Source organism: Lycorma delicatula, chromosome 1 (genome assembly GCF_047948215.1).
Source record: "Lycorma delicatula isolate Av1 chromosome 1, ASM4794821v1, whole genome shotgun sequence".
Taxonomy (NCBI): Eukaryota; Metazoa; Arthropoda; class Insecta; order Hemiptera; family Fulgoridae; genus Lycorma; species Lycorma delicatula.
The window spans coordinates 287645739-287672118 of NC_134455.1; the positions used below are offsets into that span (position 1 = coordinate 287645739).

The 26380-nt window shown below is 30.8% G+C and overlaps 1 protein-coding gene across 5 annotated transcripts in view; it reads right to left on the reverse strand.

Moving 5' to 3' along the window:
• The window catches only part of mip120 (Myb-interacting protein 120), a 111299-nt gene extending 93671 nt beyond the window's left edge, over positions 1–17628 (reverse strand). For all 5 annotated transcript variants that reach the window (XM_075379091.1, XM_075379077.1, XM_075379086.1 and 2 more), the window contains exons 1-2: positions 17575–17628; positions 12870–13144 (exon numbers count right to left, since the gene is read on the reverse strand). In XM_075379091.1, the coding sequence (XP_075235206.1) occupies positions 12870–13144; positions 17575–17593 (294 nt within the window). In that variant the 5' untranslated portion in view covers positions 17594–17628. The remainder of the gene's footprint in view (positions 1–12869; positions 13145–17574) is intronic.
• Positions 17629–26380: the final 8752 nt, after the last annotated feature.

Sequence of the window (26380 nt, forward strand, 5' to 3'; positions counted from 1 at the left end):
TTCCATGCACTGAAGATACAGCCACCACCTAATCAAAATACTTGGCTATATTATTAATGATAAGTAGCTGCTTGTTGAATAAATTAATTTTTTTTAGAACTTAAATCAATATTAAGGCAAGTAATTTTAATTTGTTTCTAAATAAATAATTTACACTGTCACCAACAAAAAAGTTTGATTTATTTAGGCCAATTTTTCAAACAGCATAATGAATGCAAACTGATGTTTTATATATATTGTCGAATAAATTATATATATTTAAGAAAAAAGTTAATTAAAGTAACAAATGTTGTATATTATGCATGTAATTTATAACAGGTGTCTCAACAACAACACCGGATTTTAATTGTACCTCACAGTTTTGTTAATAGAGTGGTAGCACTGTTATAAGTCATCTGTTTTTTGTTTTTTTTTGTAGTTAATTGTGATAGAGCACTTAATACGCAATGGAATAATTTTAACTGTTAAAACTGAATACAAGAATGGTGAGCTTTATGCAGACTATTTGAAAGCACTGTGTGATCCTCAATCGTTATAATCCGCCTAATAAGACAATTTGTAGGCTGATCAAGAAATCTGAAACAACAGGTACAACTCCTCACAATAAAACAGCTGAGTATCCTCATTCTAGTCAGTCTGCTGAAAACATCGCCATTCTTTATAAGTGTCAATGAAAGACCAATAAAATCATTTTTCATTGTACATTATAAGAAGCTCCTTGCAGCAAATTTTCATAAAAGACCTCTCTATATGCATGGGTACAAAATTTAGTTAACAATTGAAATCAACTAATCACTAACAATGGAAACAAGTCTGTTGAATTGTTTTTAGAGAAGCAAAATGTTAAAGATCTTTTCAAAGAAAATATCTTTATTAATGAGGTGCATTTGCTCCTGAGTGACTTTGTTAAAAACAAAAATGATGCAATTTGAGGAACAGAAAAACCTCAAGAAATTTATGCTAAGATGATTTGCCTACGAGTCCCTGACTGGTGTGGATTTTGGACCAATAACGTGATCAGATCTTATTTTTTCAAGATGAAATAGAAATACCATGACAGTGAATGGAAAACATTACCATAATATCATAACAAACTTTGTGTGGCCATATTTGAATGGTATGGAAGTTGAACGGTTGTAGCTGGATGGCGTTAACTGTCTCACTGTGAACAAAATAGCTTTTCCCAAGAGAAATTCCCACACCGTATCCTCTTGCAAAAAAGTGACCAGAACCAGCCAGAGAGATCATGTGACCTGGCACCATCCAATTTCTTCTTTGAGGGTTTGTGAAATCATAGGTTTATGAACACAAACTGCAAACTTAACCACCCGAGGAGGAAATCAGACAAATTAGGGAGCAAGTCTGTGAAAAAGTCATCAAAATTATCAATAGTAACTAGATGCAGAGAAAGCTGTGGAGGACATGACAGGTATTGTTTATCATACTTAAATTACAACATGTATCCTTTGTGAAATGATGTAAAAATATATACCATTTCATGAAAATAAATTTATTCACCTGATTAAATTCAGCACTCTTATTGGAACATATATTACATAAGTTACATATAAACTAATAATAAATTAACAGTATTATAATGTATTAGCTGATCAATGATTTGTAATTATCTGGTCACTCCAATAACAAAATAAATTTGTTTCAAAATAATACATGTTATAATAGAAACAAATGTGAATAATAAATAACACAATAATAAATGAATTTTACTATTTTCCACAAATCAAAGTACAATGACTATAATCAACTAACAAATACGACTGCAGTTATCTGTTGTTATCTTACAGTGTGTTTCGTTATTCAGTTAGGAGAAAAACAGATTTTACAAAAGTTTTCAGTTTTTTCTAGTGTCCTGTGCACGCATGTGTTCATGCGTGCGAATGGATGCATGCACTTTGAATGAGTTACAATTTAGCAGTTTATGTGAATAATATAAAAATTGAAACTAATATAAAACCGTTATTAAATATGTAACACAACATTCATTATTACTTGCGTTTTATAAAATAATTAAAAGTAATTCAGTCTAACACATGAATCGTTATGTTTCCATTATTTGATTTCGTACCTTTGCAACTATCTTTTATAATGTCAGAATGTGGCAGCAAAGCATCAAATAAAAAGGTGCTATATTAATTCAACTTTTAGGCTGTGTTTAAGGATAAATTCGGTTTCTAATAGTAACATCTTAATTATTAATAATTGTAAAGTTACTCTTGATGTTTTGATGGGTTTTCAGTAGTAGCTGCAGTTTAATCAGCTTCTATTTTAAAATTGATTATTAATGTGAAAAAATTATTTTAATACTGCAACGGAATAAGAAGGTAACCCCACAACTATTAAATAATTTTAAGAGCTCATCCAGGCAACAAAAAATGTCTGAAATTATTTCCACTAATAATCATGTTGTCTTTTATATATTGGCTGCATAACCATGTATTGTATGATCATTTATAGTGTGGCATCCTATTATCCCCTCGATTTCCTTTTGTGCAGTACAGATCCTAGACAGTCAGGGGGAAAAAATGAAAATTTACCTTTTTTTGGTTCAATATAATACCTGAATGTAAAGGATTGGTATTGGTTCAAGCCTAAACAAGGTAAGACATTTGTATAGCTCACAAAACTACTACGCAACATAAATAATTCTATTAGTAAAAGAGGCAAATGCTTACAAGGTAAGGATGTTTTGCAACACTAGTGGAAACATGAATAGTGGACAATGGGGATTTCTAACATATGAAAATTGAATGCTTTAAAAAAAAATAACCACAGCCATTGTGTTACAAGGGCAGTTTGAAATGTAGCCTTCATTGTAGCATAGCAATAGTAGTTGTTTTAGTGGTGCCGCCATTGACACATCAGCATACTCTCTGAACCAGTGTGCTTTCAACTGTGTCAGTGTGAACCGCATAATTTAGCCTGTTCACTTACTATAACCTAAAAACATGAGCACTGCAACAGAAAATCCCATGCAAAGTGCGTGGTGTATGCTGTCATAAGATTTCTTTGGCCACATCATGTTATCGCAAAGACATCCATTGTCAGTTGTGTACTGTGTATGGCCCAAACGTTATGAGTGACGAAGTTATGCAACAATGGGTTGAATTTTAAAAAATGGAAGGACAAACATCCATGGAGACGAGTGGTAGGCCTTCTGTTGTGAGTAATAATCTTGTCAGTGAAACTGACGAAAAAGTGCGTGAAAATGGAAGATTCACAAACTCTGAAATTTCCAAACAATTCCCACAAATTTCATGTATGGTTTTGTAGAAGATTGTCATCGATAAATTAGTTACATGTTTGGTGGGTTCCAAAAATGCTCACAGTGATTCATTAAACCAAACAAATGAGCCTGCCTTAGACTTCCTTTCACACTATGATGTGAGGAGAAAGTGTATTGAAGAGAATTGTGACTGGGGATGACACTTGTGTGACCTACATGAACGCCGAAATGAAATAACAGTTGATGACCTAGGGCCAAACCAGTTCTCCATCTAAGCCAATGGAAGCCCACCAAACTTTATCAGTGAAGAAAATTATGGCTAGTTTTTTGGGATGCCAAGAAAGTTCTTCTAGTGGATTTTATGGAACATGGTACAATTACTTCAGTAGTCTACTGTAAAACTTAGAAGAAAATTTAGCAAGCCATTCAGAACGAACATCACAGTTTGCTGTCATGTGTTCGTTTTTTTCCATGACAATGCTCATCCTCACAGTGCTCAAAGAACTCAAGAACTTCTGAATCAATTCCAATGGGACATTCTTGATCATCCCCCTTACAGCTCAGACTTGACACCGAGTGATTTTCACCTCTTCACTCAGATGACGAAATGGCTTGTCACAGCACTTTGATGATGAAGACAAGCTTCAAAAGGTTAGCTAGGTACCCAGGTGGCTGAATTTTATGAAGGGTACAGTAAAATCACACTAATCCAGACTTGATGGTACCGCACCTAGTTCAGATTATGAAAGTCCAGATTATCCAGAGGATATTAGACGCATCGACAAGAATTTTGTTTATGGTTACAATATTCAAATAACTGATCAAATCCTTCTCAGTTTAGTATACGTAACAGTAAATAGCATGGAATTACTGAAATTACTAAATTACTGTAGTTAATTATAAATTTTTACTTACATAAATAGTATATAAATAAAGTTGAGGCTTATGGATCTTCTTCAATTGATTAACAAAAATCACAAAGAACATTAAACTTAGAAAACGTAAAACAAAAACATCATCAAAAACTTCAAACAGTACATCTTATATACAGTATGTATAACAGTAAAATATCTATTGAAACAAATCACAAATATTTTTCTGTTTTAAATTTGAAAAGTGCTTTCAGCCTGTGCAATCTTGTACACTTAATAACACTTTAACATTAAAAGTTGAATAGAGAACGTGTCTTCTTGTCTCTCGAAATAGGTAATTAATTGCTCCAACATTTCCACAGATTCAGAATAACAGACAAGTTACATCTTCTACAATGTCATCGTCTGAGCTGTCATTTTGGCTAACTTGCAAAAACGACACCAAACAAGCCTTCACAATCTCATCTTTGTTCAAGATCTCATTCCCAATCTTATCACATGTTACCCACAGAGTGATGTCTTCAACATTGAACAGCCTTCCCATTTCTAAAATAACAAAGTTTTCAAAGAACAAAGTTTTCATGAGTGTTGCTGTCTTTATCAGTTTAATTACATGCAATGAGTGATTCTTCCATTGGGACATCTGGTCAAATATTTTTCAACTTTTGACTAGTAGGTTTGGTAATTTCATCCCACGCTGTGGCACAAAAATAAATCGCTGTTTTTACATTGATTGTTTCAAGAATTTCTGTAAGATGTTTTTGTTCTTTAGCAGCTTCTTGTTGTTCAAGCACTGAAGTTATCAATTTCTTTCTATATCACCTCTTCAAAGCTTCTATAACTCCTTGGTCAAGGGGTTGTATCAGAGCACTAACATTTTGTGGTAGCAATTTGAAGTATACATTACCAGATCTCAGCTGTTCTTCAGTTGGATGACATGCAGCATTCTCAATGAACAAAGCCTTCTTCTAATCTTTTTTCTCTCAAATATTTGATGTCTGAGGGAACAAATGTGTAATGAGACTAATTTTTTAAAATATCTGAACTCATCCAAGCTGGCTTTTGGGTCATGTACTTAGCTGGAAGAGCATTCATGTTAATATATTTTAGTGCATGCAGTCTAGCACTTCCCTAAAACTAACAATGGCAATTTTAGTCCTCCGAATGTGTTATTGCAGAGCAATAATGTCAGTCTTTCTTTGCTAGAATTATGGCCTTTTGTTGAAGATTCACGTTTTGAAACCATTGTTTTATTCTAAAAAATATACCAGTCTCATCTGCAATAAAAGATTTGACCAGTAATTAAATTTTCTTCAGCAATTAACTTAAAAAAATTTTTTTTAAACTTTTCTACACTGTCTTTTAAACTACTACACTGTCACTAGAAAGACTTTCATCACAGATTTTCAATAGACGTATACCATGTCATTCTTTCCACCTTGCTAACCAACCGTCACTAGCAGTAAATGACGGCTAACCTCCTAATTTTTTATTGAGAATTAGAGCTTTTGATTGCAGTAACAGCCCTGAGATTGGAACCCATTGTTCATGTTCCTGATAAAACCACATATACAAAGCTTCATTCAAATGCTCATGTTTAGATTTTTTTTATTGTAGCTCTATTTCCCAAAGAGTCTTCAGCAACCATTTTCGCACAAAAGTTTTCAATGACCTCTCTAATTTTTTTCCAATCAGAAACTGTTTGCTTCGTAACTCCTAATTCAAGGGCACGTAACTTTTCCCTTTGTCAACATGGTTAGTTAAGTGCATGCATTTTTTCATGTGTAGAAACCATTAAACATTTTCTTCCTGTTGCCATTTTTCATTTCAGAAATACAAAACATGCACACATGCAAGAATACCGACACAAATGACCAAACAAACAAAAACACGATACTAATTTAACTGTAACATATGTACTTTACAGTATATGTAATGAAACTACGACTACAAACAATAAAATTCAACTGAGATCTGAGACTGTTGAAAACCAGCGCACAAGTAAATATAAATGTGAAATGTTTATTTTGGCTAATGGCTCACATCTGTCAATACAGAGTAGTATACAGTAATGTCATGTAGGCCTAATCGTAAACAAAAGTAATTGATCTTATTGGCACCTTTAAAAGTCTATTCTCTTTTTCCTTCAAATGTGTTTTCAGAAAATTCTTTACAACTTATAAAGATTGCATCAGGAGGATCAGTCCAGATCACTGGGTGTCTGGATTAGTGTGATTTTACTGTTTTGTAAATTAGTGAAAGCTATGACAAATGCTTGAATTTAAATGACGACTATGTTGAAAAATAGTTAAAAGCTGTAGTTTTAAGTTATATATAATAAAATATTTTTATCTACACAGATTTTTTATTTATAGACAAACAGAAGTTTTTTTCCGAAACGCCCATGTAATTAAGACTACCTATGAACCAACCAAAACCATGTTTTTTACTCAAGATAAAAAATTTTCAAAATTTAATAATTTAATTGTCATGCTACTATTAAAAACTTTTAACAAAGCTCTGAAACATATTAAAACTAGTTGACATCGCAAGGAGTTTTAATTCAGTAACAGTCTTAAGAATTATAACTAAATATAAGCAGTGAGATGTCAACAAACTGACAAAAATCAAGAGCAAGTTCCCACTGGTAAAACCCTTATAACAGATTTATGACTACGTATAATATCTTAGAGCAAGTACTTTTAACAGTTCAAGAATAACAATGAAAAAATCTCCAAAATGCTCATACAGTGTAACCCTATTCATTTAGAACCTGTTCATACCAATTCAGCAACAAGATATATTTTGAATTTACACATTATTTATTTTTTTTTTACAAAGCTTCAGAATCCTATTTCTTTTATAATTTTGGTTTGCTTTTTTAATTTTAAGTAGTTACAGTGGACAGTAGAATTAATTCTACTGTAGACTGTAGAAAGTGGACAGTAAATTTCAATTTTATTTCAAATAAAATAAAATTTCAATTTTATTTTTTTTAATATTTATTTATTGTACATAATTTTGTTACATATTATTTTTTGATTTATACTTCCTTTCATACGAATCATATTTTCATTTAAAAAAATGCAATTACACAAAGTTCACAGTAAATTTCAATTCCACAGTTAAGCACATCAAACTAAACCATTTTATTGTTGTTTGATATCTGTGTAGCTTTTTTTTTATTACATTTAAATCTTGAAAAAGCACATTTCAGTGTCTTGCTATTATTGAGAAATGTAATGTTAGATTTCTGTCAATAGTAGGACTTCCAACATCAAATTTATAAAAATAATATATGCTAGTGGAGTAAGGAAAACTTTATATTATTCTGTGGAATGTTAGCAAGTGAGTTAATGTCAAAGATGATAAATTCAGTGTTGAAGCTGAAAATCAATTTGGAAGACCGGTCCAATCCATTTTCAAAGAACATCATGTTGATAAAATTATAAAGCATAATAAATGATTAACTACTGAAGAAATGCTCAATGTCAAGCCTGAAAGTATTACTATAACTTGGTCTACAGTTGAAGATTTGAATTATTTATAAACATGTGCAAGAAGGGTGTACTACAATGTTGACACTGAGTTACAAAATCTATTATGTTCTGAAAACACATTACCCAGTAGTGTGATGAATTTTTACACTGAATTATTACATGTGATGAAATCTGATTGTACCAATTAAAAAAAAGCAGTGTCGAATGGTCACAGTCACATAATGAAAAAAGAAAGATTTTGTTTCTTTCATTTCTTTATGTAGATTTCTTTTTTTTCTGGGTTTTATTCAAGGAATTTTATTTTGGAGATGTTGTTTTTATATGATTAGTTTTTTTTTTGTGTTGATTTGACTTTCATTTATAGATTTTATTTATTTTTTTCTGATTTTTTTTCCTTATATTAATTTTTCTTATAGTATATATATAAAACCTTAAAAGCCATCAGCTGGTAAAGTACTCATCACTAATTTGGGTTAAGAAAAATATGTTTTCTGTGACTTTCTGAAGGATCAAAGAACAGTTAATAACCAATACTACATCCTCCACAAACTATTCTACAGACACACTAAACACATTAAGGAATCAGCAGAAAATGCTTCCTAACCCAAACTACATTCTTAGATTCCAAACCTACATTCCAGATTTGTCACAATGTAATTTTTCACCTCTGACTACCTTAAAGAAGCTTTAATGTTTTGCAAGTCAAAAAATCCAGTAGAATATGTATATCAGTAAAATCCTGTTCAATAAATCCTTATCTACATAGTTTACAGACTACAGAAATTCCACATAACTTTAGCATTTGGGATAAATTTAAAAAAATAAAAATAAACTAAATATAATAAAAAATATTTAAACATATGATTAATAAAAACAGCAGAAAAGGATGGACTGAATGCTACAGGATTTAGATGTACATAGATTTTTATTTAATGTAATGCTTTCCCTATACTTCTTAGCTATTGAGCCTTTATTCAAGTCTCATCAGCTGTATTTCTTGTTAAGACAAATAATGCAGTATGAGAATTGTAGAAATATCAATACAGAGTCGTCAATATGCTCGATTTTACATAAATATTCAAAGAAAGGCGCAAATATTAATTTAACATTTTGGGAACTGATTACATGTTATCACCCACCTGTGATCATATTGATCCCACTATATTTTTATCTTAACTACTTATATTCGCTTACTTATCTTAAAATTATAAATAAAACACAACTTAACATCTACATAAAATGTTAATTTTAAAAATGCAAAATGCAAATGTAAAACTTAACAGGTTAGACCTTGACAAAATATAAATGTATGGATAGATGAATCTTTTCCATGTGTTCAGTGCAAATATCAATAGACTTCTCTTTATTTCTTTATCCCCTGTAGTTTTCTTTAATTGTGGAACTAAATAATATGTTTTAAATACAAAAGTTACATTTGTTTCAATATATAAAAGCCACAATAATAGAAATTTTTAAAGAGTTACAGTATTCTGAAAAGAAGTGATTAATTCAGTGACTCAGCTGATATAGTAAACAACACATATATTAGTTAAAACTACATTTTTTGCACTAGGAAAAATTTTTAAGTTAAATAAAATGGGATTTATTATTTTGGAAAGAAATTTTATTTGATGACAATTAGTTTTCTTAAAGAATAATCTCCAGATGACAAGCATATGCCTTCATCAATTATATTAACAGCAATACAAAACTGCTTTGCTTTCCTACAGTAATTTAATTTTGGTTTTATTTGTAATCAATTAATAAAAGTTTAATCCATTTCCACTTTTTAATAGTAACAATCATTTATTAAGATTACTAGCAATAAATTCAATAATTAAATGATCTTTCAATTTAAACTTTGTATCACCAACATAACTTCTACTACACTGGGCTAATGTTTTTTTTCCTAATCCAAAACTTCATTTTATTCCTCTTCAATAATATAAGTGGAGCATACACAATATAAATAAAATTACAAGCATTTTGAACTCTACTGGGAAAAAAATTAAAATACCTTATAAATTCCATAATCAATGAAATAGAATTTCTAATTATGCTTGTATAACAATTATTTTAGTTTAAAATGATCTGAAAATTATTCACATTCAACATGTCTGATATATTATAAAGAAAAAACCTACAAAAACTTTTATAAAGCTAAAGTCAATATTCTGCTAACCTAAAACATTAAGAGAAATAAAACCTAATTACATAACTGAAATTGTGTCAACACTTAGAAAATGAATCAACAGGTGCAAAATGTTTTTACAATGTTCAGATGGATAACCACACAAAAAATAAACTTTCATTCTAATACATATGGTGTAAAAAATGGTCAGTAAATTTTTAATATATATATATTTGACCAGCAAAAAAATATTGAGATATATATATATATATATATATATATATATATATATATATATACATCAATATTTTTTTTAACCTCCATCAAATATTCATAACCAGGATCATTAGACAAAAAACAAGTCATTTTTCAGAAAATTTCATACCACTCTGTAACTTGACATAATGATGTAACCAATGAAAACTATTGTTTCTAACAAAAAGGTAAAATAATCAGGTTTCAGAAGGGAGGGGGAGAGCAGAAAATTGAAAAAATGGCTCAACTGACCAGCAAAAATGACATATAGCTCGGTCAGAGATCACTTTAAAAAAAAAAAGGTCAGAGGAGAAAATCAGAGGTAATCGCTTAACTTATAAACTGAGACATATATAATGATTCCATAATTAGGAGATACAAGGATTTCTAGGTCTACTTCTGGAGTTCTGGGTCTGAGCATAGAGGGATTTTTGGGTCTACTTGGCTAAATTGAATAAAAGAGGAAAATGTGACTTTTCTTATAAAAACCATTATTTTTCCGCTCATCTTTCTATTATTTATTAATGTTTATAAAATTTTGCAATATTCTAAAATACAATTTTTGGCAAAAAATAAAATTGTTCAAATGAAACCACATGCATCAAAAAGTACTTTTTATACCTTTAATTTAAGCTTCAAAGGACTTTAATCAGTTAAATAATTCCAGAGATATTTGCAAGTGTTTTTTATTTCAAAATTCATATTTTTGAAGCTAACTAACATTAATGGCTTAAATTTGGATGGATGATTAATAAATGTTTAAACATTTTTTTGACAATTTAAAATTTTTTAGTGCGAAACTGTCCAAGAAACAGCAATGACAAAACAGCAAACCGACCACGCGATTGAGATTACTCTTGAATGCTTCACGGCTGTCAAATACTAACAAATAGTGACCAGGGGGCTTTAAAGTAAAGTGATTGATATCTCTGCTTCTAATCACTGAAAGCTGATCATTCTTTTTTTAAAGAGAGATAACGCATTAAAATAAAACAGGAAAAATAAAAAACACATAAATTACAATTTCTTAATGAAATAAGTCATTTTAGTAATATGCACTTGTAATATTTGCAATCATTGAGTTACATATTGGTTGCAACTGTATACTATTATACTATTAACATTTAGACCGATTAATAGATATGTTTGAACTTGTACTGCTTATAAAGCAATGAAATATGGATTAATGAATATTACAATCAAATTGCAGCATGTATCATGCTGTAACACAGCATGGTTTTCATACTCTTAGTTTTGTATAATGTAATCCAATGTTACTAATAACGTAACTTTTATATGTAATAAAAAGAGAATGATTTTAAAGAATGTATCTACACATGAAGCAATACGAAATGAAAATGCCATTACAACTGGTTGAAAATTTTGTTATATTTTATTACAAAAAATACAACATTTTTACAAAATTAAATATATTAAAGGTGCTGTTTTTTCCTGAATTTTTCTATACTTGTTACTTCTATGTCTCTACTTCTTCTTCATGTTTTTCACCTTCTTTATTTGCCAAATCTTCACCCTGGTTATCCATCAATCTTCATCATTCATAAGTATCCAGCTCAGGGGTTCTTTTTGGATAACATTAGAGTTAATTTTTCTCAAAATTTAAAATTTTGAGGAAAAAATAAAAAACTTACTGAATCTCAAACGTTAGGTTCATATTTTCACACTTTTTTGCACATTGCACGTGATCTAATAATGGAATCATTATCTAAAACATCTCAATTAATAGGTTAAGTGATTACCTAAACTATTTCCCTCTGACATTTTTTTCTAAAGTGATTTCTAGCTATACACAAGCTAAACACAATTTTCACCAGCCATTTGGGCCACTTTTTCGGTTTTCCCCCCTTCAGAAACCAGATTCATGTTACTTTTTTGTTAAAAACAATAGTTTTCGTCTTCTACATCATCATGCCTTCTTCTACATCATCAGAGAATAGTATGAATTTTTCCAAAATCAATGACTAATGTTCCTGGTCTATTAACCTTATTTCAATTTTTGGTAGATAAGATTTTCAAATTATAAAATTCAACTTATGTTAAAGGCCACTGGATTTTTACTTCCTTGAACGAAATAAAGGACGTATTGTGATCGTGGAAAATTTCAGTTTTCAGATTTCAATGGAAATATCCATCTTGACTAGTTTCGGTATGACATCTGTATGTACGTATATATGTATATTGCATAAGTTAAAAACGATTAGCCACAGATGTTGAAATTTTGGGTTTACTGTTGTAACATCTAATTGTGCTCCTCCCCTTTTGATTGCAATCAACCGGACCAAAAAGCCCAAAATCCAAAAAGTTTGGATTTTGGACTTTTTCTTAACTGCAGTAATAAGCCCTCATTGAGAGTCTTCCAACGAAATACCATAAGAGGTACTTATTTTCAGTGATTCCAGAGTTATACCCAAATAAAATCTTAATTACTGAAATATTTGGATCTTACAAGGCGAAGGCCTACCTGTTGAAATCCAACTTCATTCCCTTTTTTTAACTTAACAAAAATAAAATAAATTTTGTTTTTGTCATGTATTAATAAAAATTAATAAACAAATAAATAAGAAAAGATAATTTTACAAGGTTTAAAAAGACATTACATTTTTCTCAGTTTTATTTTCACGATGTAACAAAAAGATTTATCCCCTCTTTTCTCCTCTAGCATAAAGTAGTATTACAAAATATTATGCCTCTCTTTTCAGACCAACAACTGTTTTAAACGTATATGAAAATGTTCATGTTAATGATACTTTTTTCTTACTATAACAATTTTTTTTCTTTTTTTTTGCTATTATTCATGTGCTATGATTTTATTTGTTAGTAATGAAAATTATAATATATATAATTACCTCATCATCCATATGAGGTAAAATAGACAGATTTTCATCTGCTTCTTCCGCAATGACAGTCACCTCATGGGCAACAAGTGAATGAGAATCAGCATCAGTGATGAGAGATTCCGAATGAAATCCTTCAAGTTCATCATCAATATTAACTAAAGTCTCTAGTTCAGACCTTAACTGATCATCTGAACCAAGAGTTAATGAACCCAGCTCTGATTCCTCCAGGTTGAGACTCTCTACAACAGTACCAGGTCCAGGTTCTTGGGCCAAAGTACTTCCCTCTGTAATAAAACAATATCTATATAAAATCAAAAACTAAAAATTTCATGGTATATAACAAAAAAATAAATCTTATTTAATAACAGTTTTGTTTCTCTAATGAACTTTTGTTTCTCAAATGAGACAAACATATCTCAATTATTTAATAGTTTATTGTGATACAAAAAAGACAATAAAAATGAAAGTACTGAACCTACAGGAGTTTGCAACTTACATTGCCCATTGCTACTGACTCCATTAAGCAATGACATCATCACCAAGCCTTGAGACAAAGGAAAATGTAATTATTATTACATTTGTAATTATTATTACATTTATCCACATTTGTGGAGGCTTACTTTAAACTAAATTATGAACTATATATACTATAAACAGAAAAATATGATGTAATATTCAAGCACAATATATTGAGAATAAATCTTCAGAAATTATCGCATCCAATTTTATTCATGTGAAACTGGAGGAAAAGTGGAGAATACAAAAACACCTAGAAGATTCATAACAATATTAGCACATACAACATAACACAATAAAAAAAAAAAATCATGTGCAAAAGAAAACTTTAACATAAACATTTTATTCACACAATGAATTTCAAAGTGACTTTACTCTAAACTACAAACTCATTTAAAAGTACAAACAGTTTCCCTGGACTCAAAACAAAATAAACAGCTAGTTTCTTAATCACATTTTTCTCCATGTAAAATTGTAAACTTAAACTTCAAATTTTACATTAAGTTGTCCCCAAGCAAAACAAAAAAAGTCCCAATGAATGAGAAGTTTTGGAAAAGCCCCAATATGTTTTATACTGAAACTCACAATCACCCCTCTATATCAAAATCTGCTGTTTTAACAGTAGGAAGTTTTTAAGATCTTCCTTTAGGCAAGCCAAATTTGGTGACAAAGGTTTGCTTACAAGCAATCCAAAAATTTCAACAAGAAAGGGTGCTAAAGAACTTAGCAAATGTAAAAGCTCAGTACAAAATGTTCTTAAAATAAATCATCCTTATAAAATTCATGTGGTTCAAGAATCATCAGAGAACAATTTTAATATTAAAGTTGAAAACTATGAGCAAATGAGGAGATATGAAAAAAAACAAAATTTCAACAATCGTTTTTTAACTATGTAAATTTTACACTTTACAAAAATGTTAATTGATACAACTATTTACTGATGGTGAAACATCTTTTCTTCCATGGTTCCATTGAAATAAACAGTAATGATTAATGATTTAATTCTCATAATTCAATTTGCAACTAATCAAAATGTTAAAAATATATGGTAATTATTTGGAAAAATGATGCGCATTCAAATGTTAATAATCTTGGAATATGTTATTGTTTTTTCACTACGCTGATTGTAAATATACAAAAAAAGTTGCTTAATTGCAGTTTTTGACTTACAAAGAGTTTAAAGTCAAAAAATTACATATTCCCGTAGCAGCAAGGGTAATGTTTTGAATTCCTATCAATACTCTTGTGTTTATTTTTCTTTTTTGTATAATCTGTATCAAATGTTTATTATTCATTCTTAAATAACTTCATCACAATTTTTTTTTACTTATTTTCAGTTACTGATAGATTGAAATGAAACATTAACGCAACTGAATTACAAAAATAAAATTAAACGAGTTTCTTAACTTCATACAATATCAGCAAACATAACTTAATGCTTGCTCTGCTTGTTAACCTCTTCTAATCTAAAATATTAACTTAAATTGGCCAATTGTTAGGCTGAATCAATGATTGTATAGAATAACCAATTATTTAATCCACATTTGTACAGTACTACTTAATTACGATTGGTGAGAGTAGTGCGAAATTTACAAGGGGCAAAACTGGGTGAAAAACATTGTATTAATGCTATTTTTAAGTTATATGCGAGTCATCTTCAGTAGTGTAGAGTAAATAAAAATATAGTTGATTGAATACTAATTTTTGTGGTATAACTGATTTTATTCCTTCTCATACGTCAAGAAAATGTAAAAAAAAAAAAACATCATTATCATTACTACAACAAAACGATAGCAAAAATTAAAAGCTATGGTAGAAAAAATTTTTTTCTTGATAATTGATGAATCATAGCATATGACAATCTTATTGACTTGAGTGCATATCATGTTTCGCAATAATTACCTAAAATTGTAGTTCCAAAAAGGTACAATACAGATATCTCAAAATACAGGTGTCTCAAAACAGATCTTTAAGAAATCAAACCACAAAATATAGACAAAACTGACATTACCAAACCAAAAATGTATCCATTAATCTCAAGGGAAACAGCAGACTGCAGTGTAACATTATTCTTAATTGACAATGCAAGCTGTGGAGAAAAAAATTTTGAAAAATTGCAGTAGAAATAACCCAATATCATTTTAATTAATCTTAATTCTGAATAGATCATAAATTAGTATCAATGGCTACATAAAACTATGATGGACTGGATGTAAAATAAAGGGTAAATCAGCATTTTACACACTAGGTAAGAAGAATTTTACAAAGAAATATTAAATATTATCCAAGCAGAATATTTTTTTCTATTATTTGTCTAGCATCATTACAAAAAGTGTAATGGTCAGGGTCCAATAAGCTACAAAGAACTATTTGAACAATAATTACTTCCCATTTTGTACATGAAAAAAACATCCCAACCCCGTAAAGGAACACCTTGTGACATTACCGGTCGCCACACCACCCCCTCCGTTCCAAGCACATGAAGAAACAGCAACCTCAATTTCAGCATTTTATTTAATAGATAATTTGCAAGGTATTTGGATTTGCAACAAAAATATGTATCTCCTACAAATGGGCACCAACAGGGACAGGAGGGAATTTACCCAATAAGTTAAAATTAGTTTCTTATACAAAAACAAATTCTAAAATCTCAAATTTCTTTCAGTTTAATGTTATTTAACCTTTCTGAGATTTTTCAAACGTTTTATAAAAATGACAATAAAGAACATATATATAATTAGTTGCTAATTAAGCACAAAACATTTAATTCTAATTAAATGAAAGGATAACATTAGAAGTATCCCATTTCATAATAATACTTAACTTCAAAAGCACGGTAAACTAATAAGTTAAAATATCTTTTATATTTTTAGACAAAAAAACTGGAATTAATGCTGCACAACTTCTAATGGGTAGATTTGATGTTAATAAGTAGGTCAGAGCCTTGTTAAATCATGGTAGTATTACTGCATAAGTCTGCAAGAGAAAATTGAAATATTGCTAACCTCCATACTTACCATATCACACAAATATAAATAGAACACCTGCATCCAACGTATTAACCTTTACACAAAAACTAATTACAGTTAAAAGTAGTAAATTATTTTAGCAAAAAAAACAAGTTATGAAAAATTACACAAATTAATATACATTCAAGATGTATCACGGAATTAAACAAGAACCCAAATTTCACAAAAAAATGTATATCAAAATCTAATGTCTCAAAATCTAAACTGTGCCCAAGGCTTAAAATATGAACATTACAAAAATAAAATGTCTGGAAAATAACTGCCAACATACAGATTCAATCTAATAGATTATATAATGTCCTACCCAATTAATTACCATTTCATTTCAAACGAATGATGGGTAACTTGTATTTCTGTATTACAAGTCACAACAGAAACTCACAATGTAAACCAGAAAGCACACCAATTAACGAAAATGCACACTAACATAACCTAAGAACCTACATAAATTCATCAACTTATCCATACTCGAAATGCAAAGAAAAAATATATTAACACTAATGCACAAAATTTAACATCTTATTTTGAAATCAATACACCGTAAATAAAATCTGGATGTAAAAGAAACCTTCAAAACACTTCACAGATCTATAAACTTACTACAAGAGCTGCAGTCTAAACAACTGTAATAAAAAGGCGAGATGTAACACAACACAAGATTCTACCACAAAAAAATAAATATAAACGTAGTAACAAACGTAGTAACGTACACACTCTTGACAAAAATACAGTAAAATACTATTTTCTGCTCAGTTTGAACACCATCTAGGCGCCATTTGTGTTCAGCAAATCTCCCAAGAGCTCAAATGACGCGCCATAACCTGCCAGCAAAGCAGGGAAATTTGAATTTCTGCAATAGTTTAATATAGTTTGACAATAATTAAGACTCCACAGCTTTATAAATCTGAAGCTCAACGAATATCACAAGTAGAAATCAACATAACACAAATATAAAATAACGAGTTTCGTAATAACCTATACGGATGAAATCTAGATAGGCTAGCTGCTAAAGACAGACGATACTAATCGCATATCTAACAACACGTATAGACCTTATTTTGTATTGCTGAAATCAGAGTTACTCTAAGAAACAATGAGTTCAAACAAAACATTAATCTGAATGCAAATGTTTTGAGTTAATACATCTTACTAACATTTCAAAGGTTTACCTGTATTTGGCGCTGGCATCCTGCATTTGTTCAAAATCACGCGCCCACCATTGCAATCCCACAATGCACTTGGGTCGCGGCACAAAAGAAGAGAAACTGCTGAATTTTAATCTGTAAAACAAACTAATTTTCTGAAAAATTATCGCCTGCTATTTTCCTTATTCCTATTAATTAATCTACTTCATAACCACTGATTAGAAAAACATTACTCGAGCTTTCAAAAATAAGGTAATTTAAATTCTTCCATGAGAGAATTCGCTGGTAACGAGGTATTATTAGATTGGAATATCGGGTTTTACGATACTTTTTAATCTGTTATGTTTAAAGTAAATTATGTCGTTTACTACCGCAAACTAAAACTGGGAAGAGTTTCTCATTTGAAGGTATAATTAAATAAAACATAAGTTAAAGTCTTGGAGATAGAAAAACATCTATTGTATTTTATCCAGATTATTTTAAATATTTATTTTAATGTAATCATTTCATAAATACATACATTTGTATATATTTATTTATAAATAATACAATTATGTAGACAAATATTTTTACAGCCGTATCTATTATTAGTTGTTTATATGCTTTCAAAAATTCCAGTTTTACAGTTGATAATGTCAGTTATTCTTGAAGTCTTGTTTATAGTAACTTGGAATTAGTTTCTGAGAACTTGTATCAATGACAATGAAGAGAGAATTAAACCAATACTGAATACAATAAACTGGTAAAATATAATTTAAAAGAATAGGCCTAATTTAAAATAAAGTAAATTTAATAATTTATTAACATTGTAGCTTGTCCTGTTTAATAGGAACTTGTTAAAAAATTAATGAACATCCAAAGAATTTCTGAACTGAACAACTTAGAAAATTTTTCATGGTATAGAAACACAGATCACTAAGGATAAACAAAAGTAAATCATACAAATAGTTAAAAGGAAAACACTTAAAAGAATTATCAAACCTTTAAGAAGTAAAAGTTATAAATGAAGAAAGAGAAATTGCTGACAGTAATATCATTGTTTAAGTAGCTGTTACTTATTTTTATCAAATAAAGTCTGAATATCAGCAGTAAACTTTTAAGCCATAAGAGAATCAAAGAAGAAATAGAGGCTACATAATATCAAATATTTAAAATACAGCTTTATTCTCACATCAAGTAATTTTACTTAGTCTTGTTTGCTACAATGGAATTTTCCAACAAACCTATAAAAATGAACGATTGTAAATATGTTTTAAAAAATAAATGGTGATAAAAAATTTCATCTTATTTTCAAACTCTCAAAAACTGATTTCTCAAATAGCTGATGTTTACTACGTTTTTTTTTCAGATAAAACAAGAAAACTTCAACAACTGCCATCTTACACACATTTTTCTATACATTATGCATTTAATCATATTTCCTTACATTATACTAGATTAAAATTTGATCCAATAATTTATTATTTAAAACTAATAACATTTTGAAGACATACAATAGTGAAGAAATATTTGTGGAAATACTTTAGAAATCACTAGTCTAGAGCTTTTTTTTTGTACTTCCCTATTTATCATTAGATTTATTCATTTTTTATTTTATTGACTAATCTCTGGTTACAGCACTAGATTTCAAAACCTTACATCTTCTCTTTCCTGTTTTAATTATTGACATTTTACTAATACACAATAAGGCATTTCACTCAGACAACCTATGTTTGTTAGTAATTGCCTTTTTTGTTGCATGAAAGCTCTTCTTTGCACAAATTTAACTTTAGTTTCAACCTTATTTCATTTATCCTTTGCAGTGTTATGGCCTAAGTAAAATCTGGATCTTTTATATTTAAATCTTAAGATTTAATTCCTCATTATGCTCCTTTTTGGCACATTAATATCTTACTTTCGGTTATTTTTATTTTCAAACTGAATTTCTCTCCTACCATTTCTCTAACAATTTCTCTAACTCATTTTTGATTTTACAAAAAGAACAGTGTTATTAGCAAAATATAATATCTTTATTTTTTCTCTTGATAGTTCACAAAAATTTTTCCTGCATTTTCTGTATTGCCTCTGTGTGCAAGATGAAAACCAACAGGAGAGACTTTCTTGTTTCACTGCTTTCTAAGTCAGTTTTTCTTTATCTTCTACTCTGCCACATTACTCTTATACAGATTGCAAATGACTTTTTCCCTACATTTTAATTTATTTTTATTCTCCTAATGTACATTACAATCAGTTCAACTAGTCAACAACTGTCCCCCCCCCCCATGGCCTAATGAGATGGGGATGATATGTATGACATGTAAATGAAGTGTAATCTTGTACAGACTTAGGCTGACCATTCCTGAGACGTATGATTAGTTGAACACCAGCCACCAAAGTACACCAGTATCCACTGTCTAGTATTCAAATCCATATAAAAGCAACTAACTTTTACCAGGATTTGGATCACAGAACCTTCAACGTTGAAAATCAGCTGGTTAAACAACTGATTTGCAATAATGAGTTAACTACTTGACCAGTCTGGTGGCCAGATTTCCCTTACATTTGAATGAATTTTTTTAAATAATCATATTATTCCAATCTACATTGTTAAATGCTTTCCGACTATGGATACCATCTACAATACAGTTTGTCTTATTCTCTTAAATCTATCTCTTAAAATGAATCTTAGGACCAGATTAGTCTTCTTTGAACCCATATTTACTCTGATACTCACTGGTCTTCACTTTCCACCACACATTTTGTTTGTGTTCAAACAAATCTAATGAGTAAATCTGGTGTATGAGATGTTAATCTGATTGAGCAATCGCACTCATTTCTATCCACTCCTACTTTCTTTGGTATGGCAACAATTAAACCTTCTTTTAACAGAGTAAATCAAATTTCTATTTTAACTAGATTACTTGGAATGTTATCATTTATAATTGTGGCTGAGTTAGAGCAAATATATTTTCAGTTTTTAGAAAATTTTGTAGTAAATTTCCATGCTATTAGGAGGAATGATGTATTTGCAATAAGCCTTAATAAAATTTTCTATTTCATAATAGTAAATGCTGTCTTTCTTTAATTGAGTTAAGGAAAGTGCAGCGGATGAGACGTTTTGATAGACAAGCAACCTTTTCACCAGACTGAATACAGGAGCTTGCTTCCTTCCACTCCTGGCTCAACCAATTCTTGATGTCATATACCATTTCCAGTGCCCCTCTCCTTTTCAGTGTCTCAGCAGCTATCCATTAGATGCTCAACTCATTTTATTCATCTATAAGTCTAAAATATGTCTGCAGAGCTGTTTTACAATTGTACAGCTTTATTCCTACTTTTACTATACTAATAAATACTTACTGGTTTTTGATAAACTTTATTTTTTATCATTTTCCCCTCAAAACCTTATTAAAAAAAAAAATGTTTAAAAACAAAATCTAAAGATTTCAACAAAAAACTATTAGGATATAGTGGAAGTCCCCCTCGAGTAATTTTTTAATGATTTCCAGTGTCCTTGGAATATTACTTACAATATTCCACTGGCTACTTTTAGCCAGTGCTAAAAATGTTACGTATGCAATAACTGTTGCATACAATAAGTAACATTTTTGGCACTGGCTAAAAGTTCCAAAATCAATTATGATAGCCAATTTTGTTTTCTGTCATTTTAATTTTCACTTAATTAAATCAATTTCATTATATAGTTCAATTTAATAAACTTAGTATTATATGAATGAAGTCTGCTACTATTCACTAAACTATTAGCAAAATCTGAGGGTAATTTTCCAATTTCATTAATTTTATATACTAATAATATTAATGTTTATTCAGTCCTCTTCCAGGTATCATAGTAATTCAGATGGTATATCATTAACCCATACTGATTTACTCTTATTTAATTATTTGAGTTTTAAGTAATAGTAGTTTTCTCTAAAATCATCAGTTTCTTATTCCTCGTCCAGCACTTTATCATAATTTTGTTATTTTATATAATCATATGTATTCCTACTACCTACTAACCCTATTGCTATCCTGTAACAAAGTTTTTCCACATAGACTTTATGGAAAATAAATATATTTTTGTCTATCTCCCATGCTTTTCTATATGCTATAGCATCTTTGTAGAAAGAGCATTACCAATAATATTTTTTTCTTTCTTATTACTCCCTATGGAATACAACAAGCCTTTGTACTATTTTATACTTCTTTTAAATTTTATCTCTTTTATGTTGGTGATAATTTTCTGAGTGATCAGGGATACAGAGTAGCTGGACCGAAGGTGCAACCATATCGGAGAGGTATCTGTTGACAGCCAGACTAAGGAATAATTCCTGAAAGAGGGCAGTAGCTCTTTCAGTAGTTGTTAGGGGCGTGAGTCACAATGACTTAAACGGCCATATCAACATCACTCAGTCCTCTGAGTACTGCGCAGCTGAAAGCAATGGAAAACTACAGCTGTTTTTTTTTCCAAGAAAATGTGGCTCTCTGCATTTTTACATAGAAATAATGGAGGCGCCTTCCTTGGTAAAATATTCTGGAGGTAAAATAGTCCCCCATTCGAATCTCCGGGTAGGGACTACTAAGGAAGGGGTCACCAGAAAAGTAAAAAATAACATTCTACGAGTCAGAGCGTGGAATGTTAGAAGCTTAAAAAAGGTTGGTAGGGTAGAAAATTTAAAAAGGGAAATGGATAGGGTAAATGTGGATATAGTAGGAATTAGTGAGGTTCGGTGGAAAGAGGAAGGCGACTTTTGGTCAGGTGAGTTTAAAGTAATTAACTCAGCGTAGAATAATGGGCAGGCAGGAGTAGGTTTCGTGATGAACAAGAAGATAGGGAGGAGAGTGGAGTATTTCAAGACGCATAGCGATAGAATCATTGTAATAAGGATAAAATCAAAACCTAAACCGACAACGATTGTCAACATCTATATGCCTACAAGCGCCCAAGATGATGATGAGGTAGAGTGTGTATACGAAGAGATTGATGAAGCAATTAAACACGTAAAAGGAGATGAAAATTTAATAATAGTTGGAGATTGGAATGCAAGCATTGGAAAAGGCAAGGAAGGAAATATAGTGGGTGAATACAGGCTGGGCAAAAGGAATGAAAGAGGGGATCGACTTATAGAGTCTTGCACGAAGTATAATTTAGTAATTGCCAACACCCAATTTAAAAATCATAATAGAAGAATATACACTTGGAAAAAGCCAGGCGATACTGCAAGGTATCAGATAGATAATATCATGGTTAAGCAAAGATTTAGAAATCAACTCGTTGACTGCAAAACCTACCCTGGAGCAGACATTGATAGCGAACATAATTTGGTGATAATGAAATGTAGATTGGGGTTTAAAAACCTGAAGAAAAGGTGTCAGATGAATCGGTGGAATTTAGAGAAGCTTGAGGAAGAGGAGGTAAAGAAGATTTTTGAGGAGGACATCGCAAGAGGTCTGAGTAAAAAAGATAAGGTAGAAAATGTAGAAGAAGAATGGAAGAATGTTAAAAAGGAAATTCTTAAATCAGCAGAAGCAAACTTAGGCGGAATAAAGAGAACTGGTAGAAAACCTTGGGTTTCAGACGATATATTGCAGCTGATGGATGAACGTAGAAAATATAAGAATGCTAGTGATGAAGAAAGTAAAAGGAACTATCGGCAATTAAGAAATGCTATAAACAGGAAGTGCAAACTGGCGAAAGAAGAGTGGATTAAAGAAAAGTGTTCAGAAGTGGAAAGAGAAATGAACATTGGTAAAATAAACGGAGCATACAGGAAAGTTAAGGAAAATTTTGGGGTACATAAATTAAAAGCTAATAATGTGTTAAACAAAGATGGTACACCAATATATAATACGAAAGGTAAAGTCGATAGATGGGTGGAATATATTGAAGAGTTATACGGAGGAAATGAATTAGAAAATGGTGTTATAGAGGAAGAAGAGGAAGTTGAGGAGGATGAAATGGGAGAAACAATACTGAGATCTGAATTTAAGAGAGCATTAAAAGATTTAAATGGCAGAAAGGCTTCTGGAATAGACGGAATACCTGTAGAATTACTGCGCAGTGCAGGTGAGGAAGCGATTGATAGATTATACAAACTGGTGTGTAATATTTATGAAAAAGGGGAATTTCCGTCAGACTTCAAAAAAAGTGTTATAGTAATGATACCAAAGAAAGCAGGGGCAGATAAATGTGAAGAATACAGAACAATTAGTTTAACTAGTCATGCATCAAAAATCTTAACTAGAATTCTATACAGAAGAATTGAGAGGAGAGTGGCGGAAGTGTTAGGAGAAGACCAATTTGGTTTCAGGAAAAGTATAGGGACAAGGGAAGCAATTTTAGGCCTCAGATTAATAGTAGAAGGAAGATTAAAGAAAAACAAACCAACATACTTGGCGTTTATAGACCTTGAAAAGGCATTCGATAATGTAGACTGGAATAAAATGTTCAGCATTTAAAAAAAATTAGTGTTCAAATACAGAGATAGAAGAACAATTGCTAACATGTACAGGAACCAAACAGCTACAGTAACAATTGAAGAACTTAAGAAAGAAGCCGTAATAAGAAAGGGAGTCCGACAAGGATGTTCCCTGTCTCCGTTACTTTTTAATCTTTACATGGAACTAGCAGTTAATGATGTTAAAGAACAACTTAGATTGGGAGTAACAATACAAGGTGAAAAGATAAAGATGCTACGATTTGCTGATGATATAGTAATTCTAGCCGAGAGTAAAAATGATTTAGAAGAAACAATGAACGGCATAGATGAAGTCCTACGCAAGAACTATCGCATGAAAATAAACAAGAACAAAACAAAAGTAATGAAATGTAGTAGAAATAACAAAGATGGACCACTGAATGTGAAAATAGGAGGAGAAAAGGTTTATGGAGGTAGAAGAATTTTGTTATTTGGGAATTAGAATTACTAAAGATGGACGAAGCAGGAGCGATATAAAATGCCGAATAGCACAAACGAAACGAGCCTTCAGTAAGAAATATAATTTGTTTACATCAAAAATTAATTTAAATGTCAGGAAAAGATTTTTGAAATTATATGTTTGGAGTGTCGCTTTATATGGAAGTGAAACTTGGACGATCGGAGTATCTGAGAAGAAAAGATTAGAAGCTTTTGAAATGTGGTGCTATAGGAGAATGTTAAAAATCAGATGGGTGGATAAAGTGACAAATGAAGAGGTATTGCGGCAAATAGATGAAGAAAGAAGCATTTGGAAAAATATAGTTAAAAGAAGAGACAGACTTATAGGCCACATACTAAGGCATCCTGGAATAGTCGTTTTAATATTGGTAGGACAGGTAGAAGGGAAAAATTGTGTAGGCAGGCCACGTTTGGAATATGTAAAACAAATTGTTGGGGAAGTAGGATGTAGAGGGTATACTGAAATGAAACGACTAGCACTAGATAGGGAATCTTGGAGAGCTGCATCAAACCAGTCAAATGACTGAAGACAAAAAAAAAAACTTTATATGTTCATTTATCCATTTTAATGCATTTCTCACTATCCATAGTTACTTTCTAATATTTTTTCAACTATCTTGGTTGTTAACTTTTTTAACTTTTTCAATTTCCACTTCTGTTGTTGTAACTATTTCTGATTTATCCATGTTTTAACTTTATATCATTCTTACTTGTCTGAATTCCATCTCTTTGTTCACATTCTTTCTTTAATTTCTTAAAGAAACAAATTCAATTCAACTAGACATTTTCTCTCACTCATTATTACATCTATCCATTATTAAACTAACCATTTTTTTTTTTTTTAATTAGATAATTTAAAACAATTAAAGTGATAAGGTATCACTTTCAATATTCCATACTCTGATGAGTATCATGTTTTTTTTATATTTTTTTATCACCTCCTCTTGTTTAGTCACCACCCAGAGATCAAACCAAGTAACTATTTCATCTCCAGAATATTTAATAAGAGGAAGCCATTATGGTTTAGTAGAAGAAATTAAGTAAGGGAAAACAACTCCTTGAAACAAATAGATTTCCACCGATTTTAGGTCCACAGTAATGAAATCCTAATACAGGTAAGTTTTAAGTTTTTTATTTAGATTGACTCAATCTTCAATTAGTTGACACCTTCAACAATTACTGAAAAGGAGGTTGCTGCTGCCTTTTAGGAACCATTTCTTTGCCTGGTCTCTCCACAGATACCCGGCTCTGTTGGTAACATCTCCTGCAAAACTGTCTGCTTCTCAAAGGCATTCAAGCTTCTGTATGAGGGATGTATTAGTGTATTTAAAAGCAGGAGACATTTACCTGTATTTTTATTGGTTTAGTTGCATTTTTAGGTTTTCCACCCTTAGGCAGAATCCCACCATGCCTCAGATACAGACACTGCCTGTTCACAACTACTTATTTGTAATTGCTTCATACAGAATACTGTGACACCTGCTCTCTCACACTCCTCCAAAACAACATCTGTGAGAGCCTGCAGGGTCAATACTCTGATAAGACTGGTTGCCACGGTTGCCTCTAGTCTGGTGCAGCCGGATTTAGAAACTCTTTTGTTTGGTCGGGGTAATCGGACAGCTCCTACAAGATCTATCAGTATGAGTAAGTGATCACTTAAGCTTTCCATGTCCAAAGTCTGCTAGGAAACAAGGGAGTTGTCATGAGAAGAACTGAAGAGGGCCAGATCTATGCAGGATCTAGCATCTTCCCTTCAAAAGGTATATCATTAGTATTTACACATATCAAGTTGTGAGCATTGACCAACTCGCTAAGATGAAAACCATAGAGGTTCTGCTGTGTATCCGCCAAGCTAGGAAGCTTTGCACTAAAATCACCCAGAATGATGAGCCTCCATCCTCAGATGCCAGCGA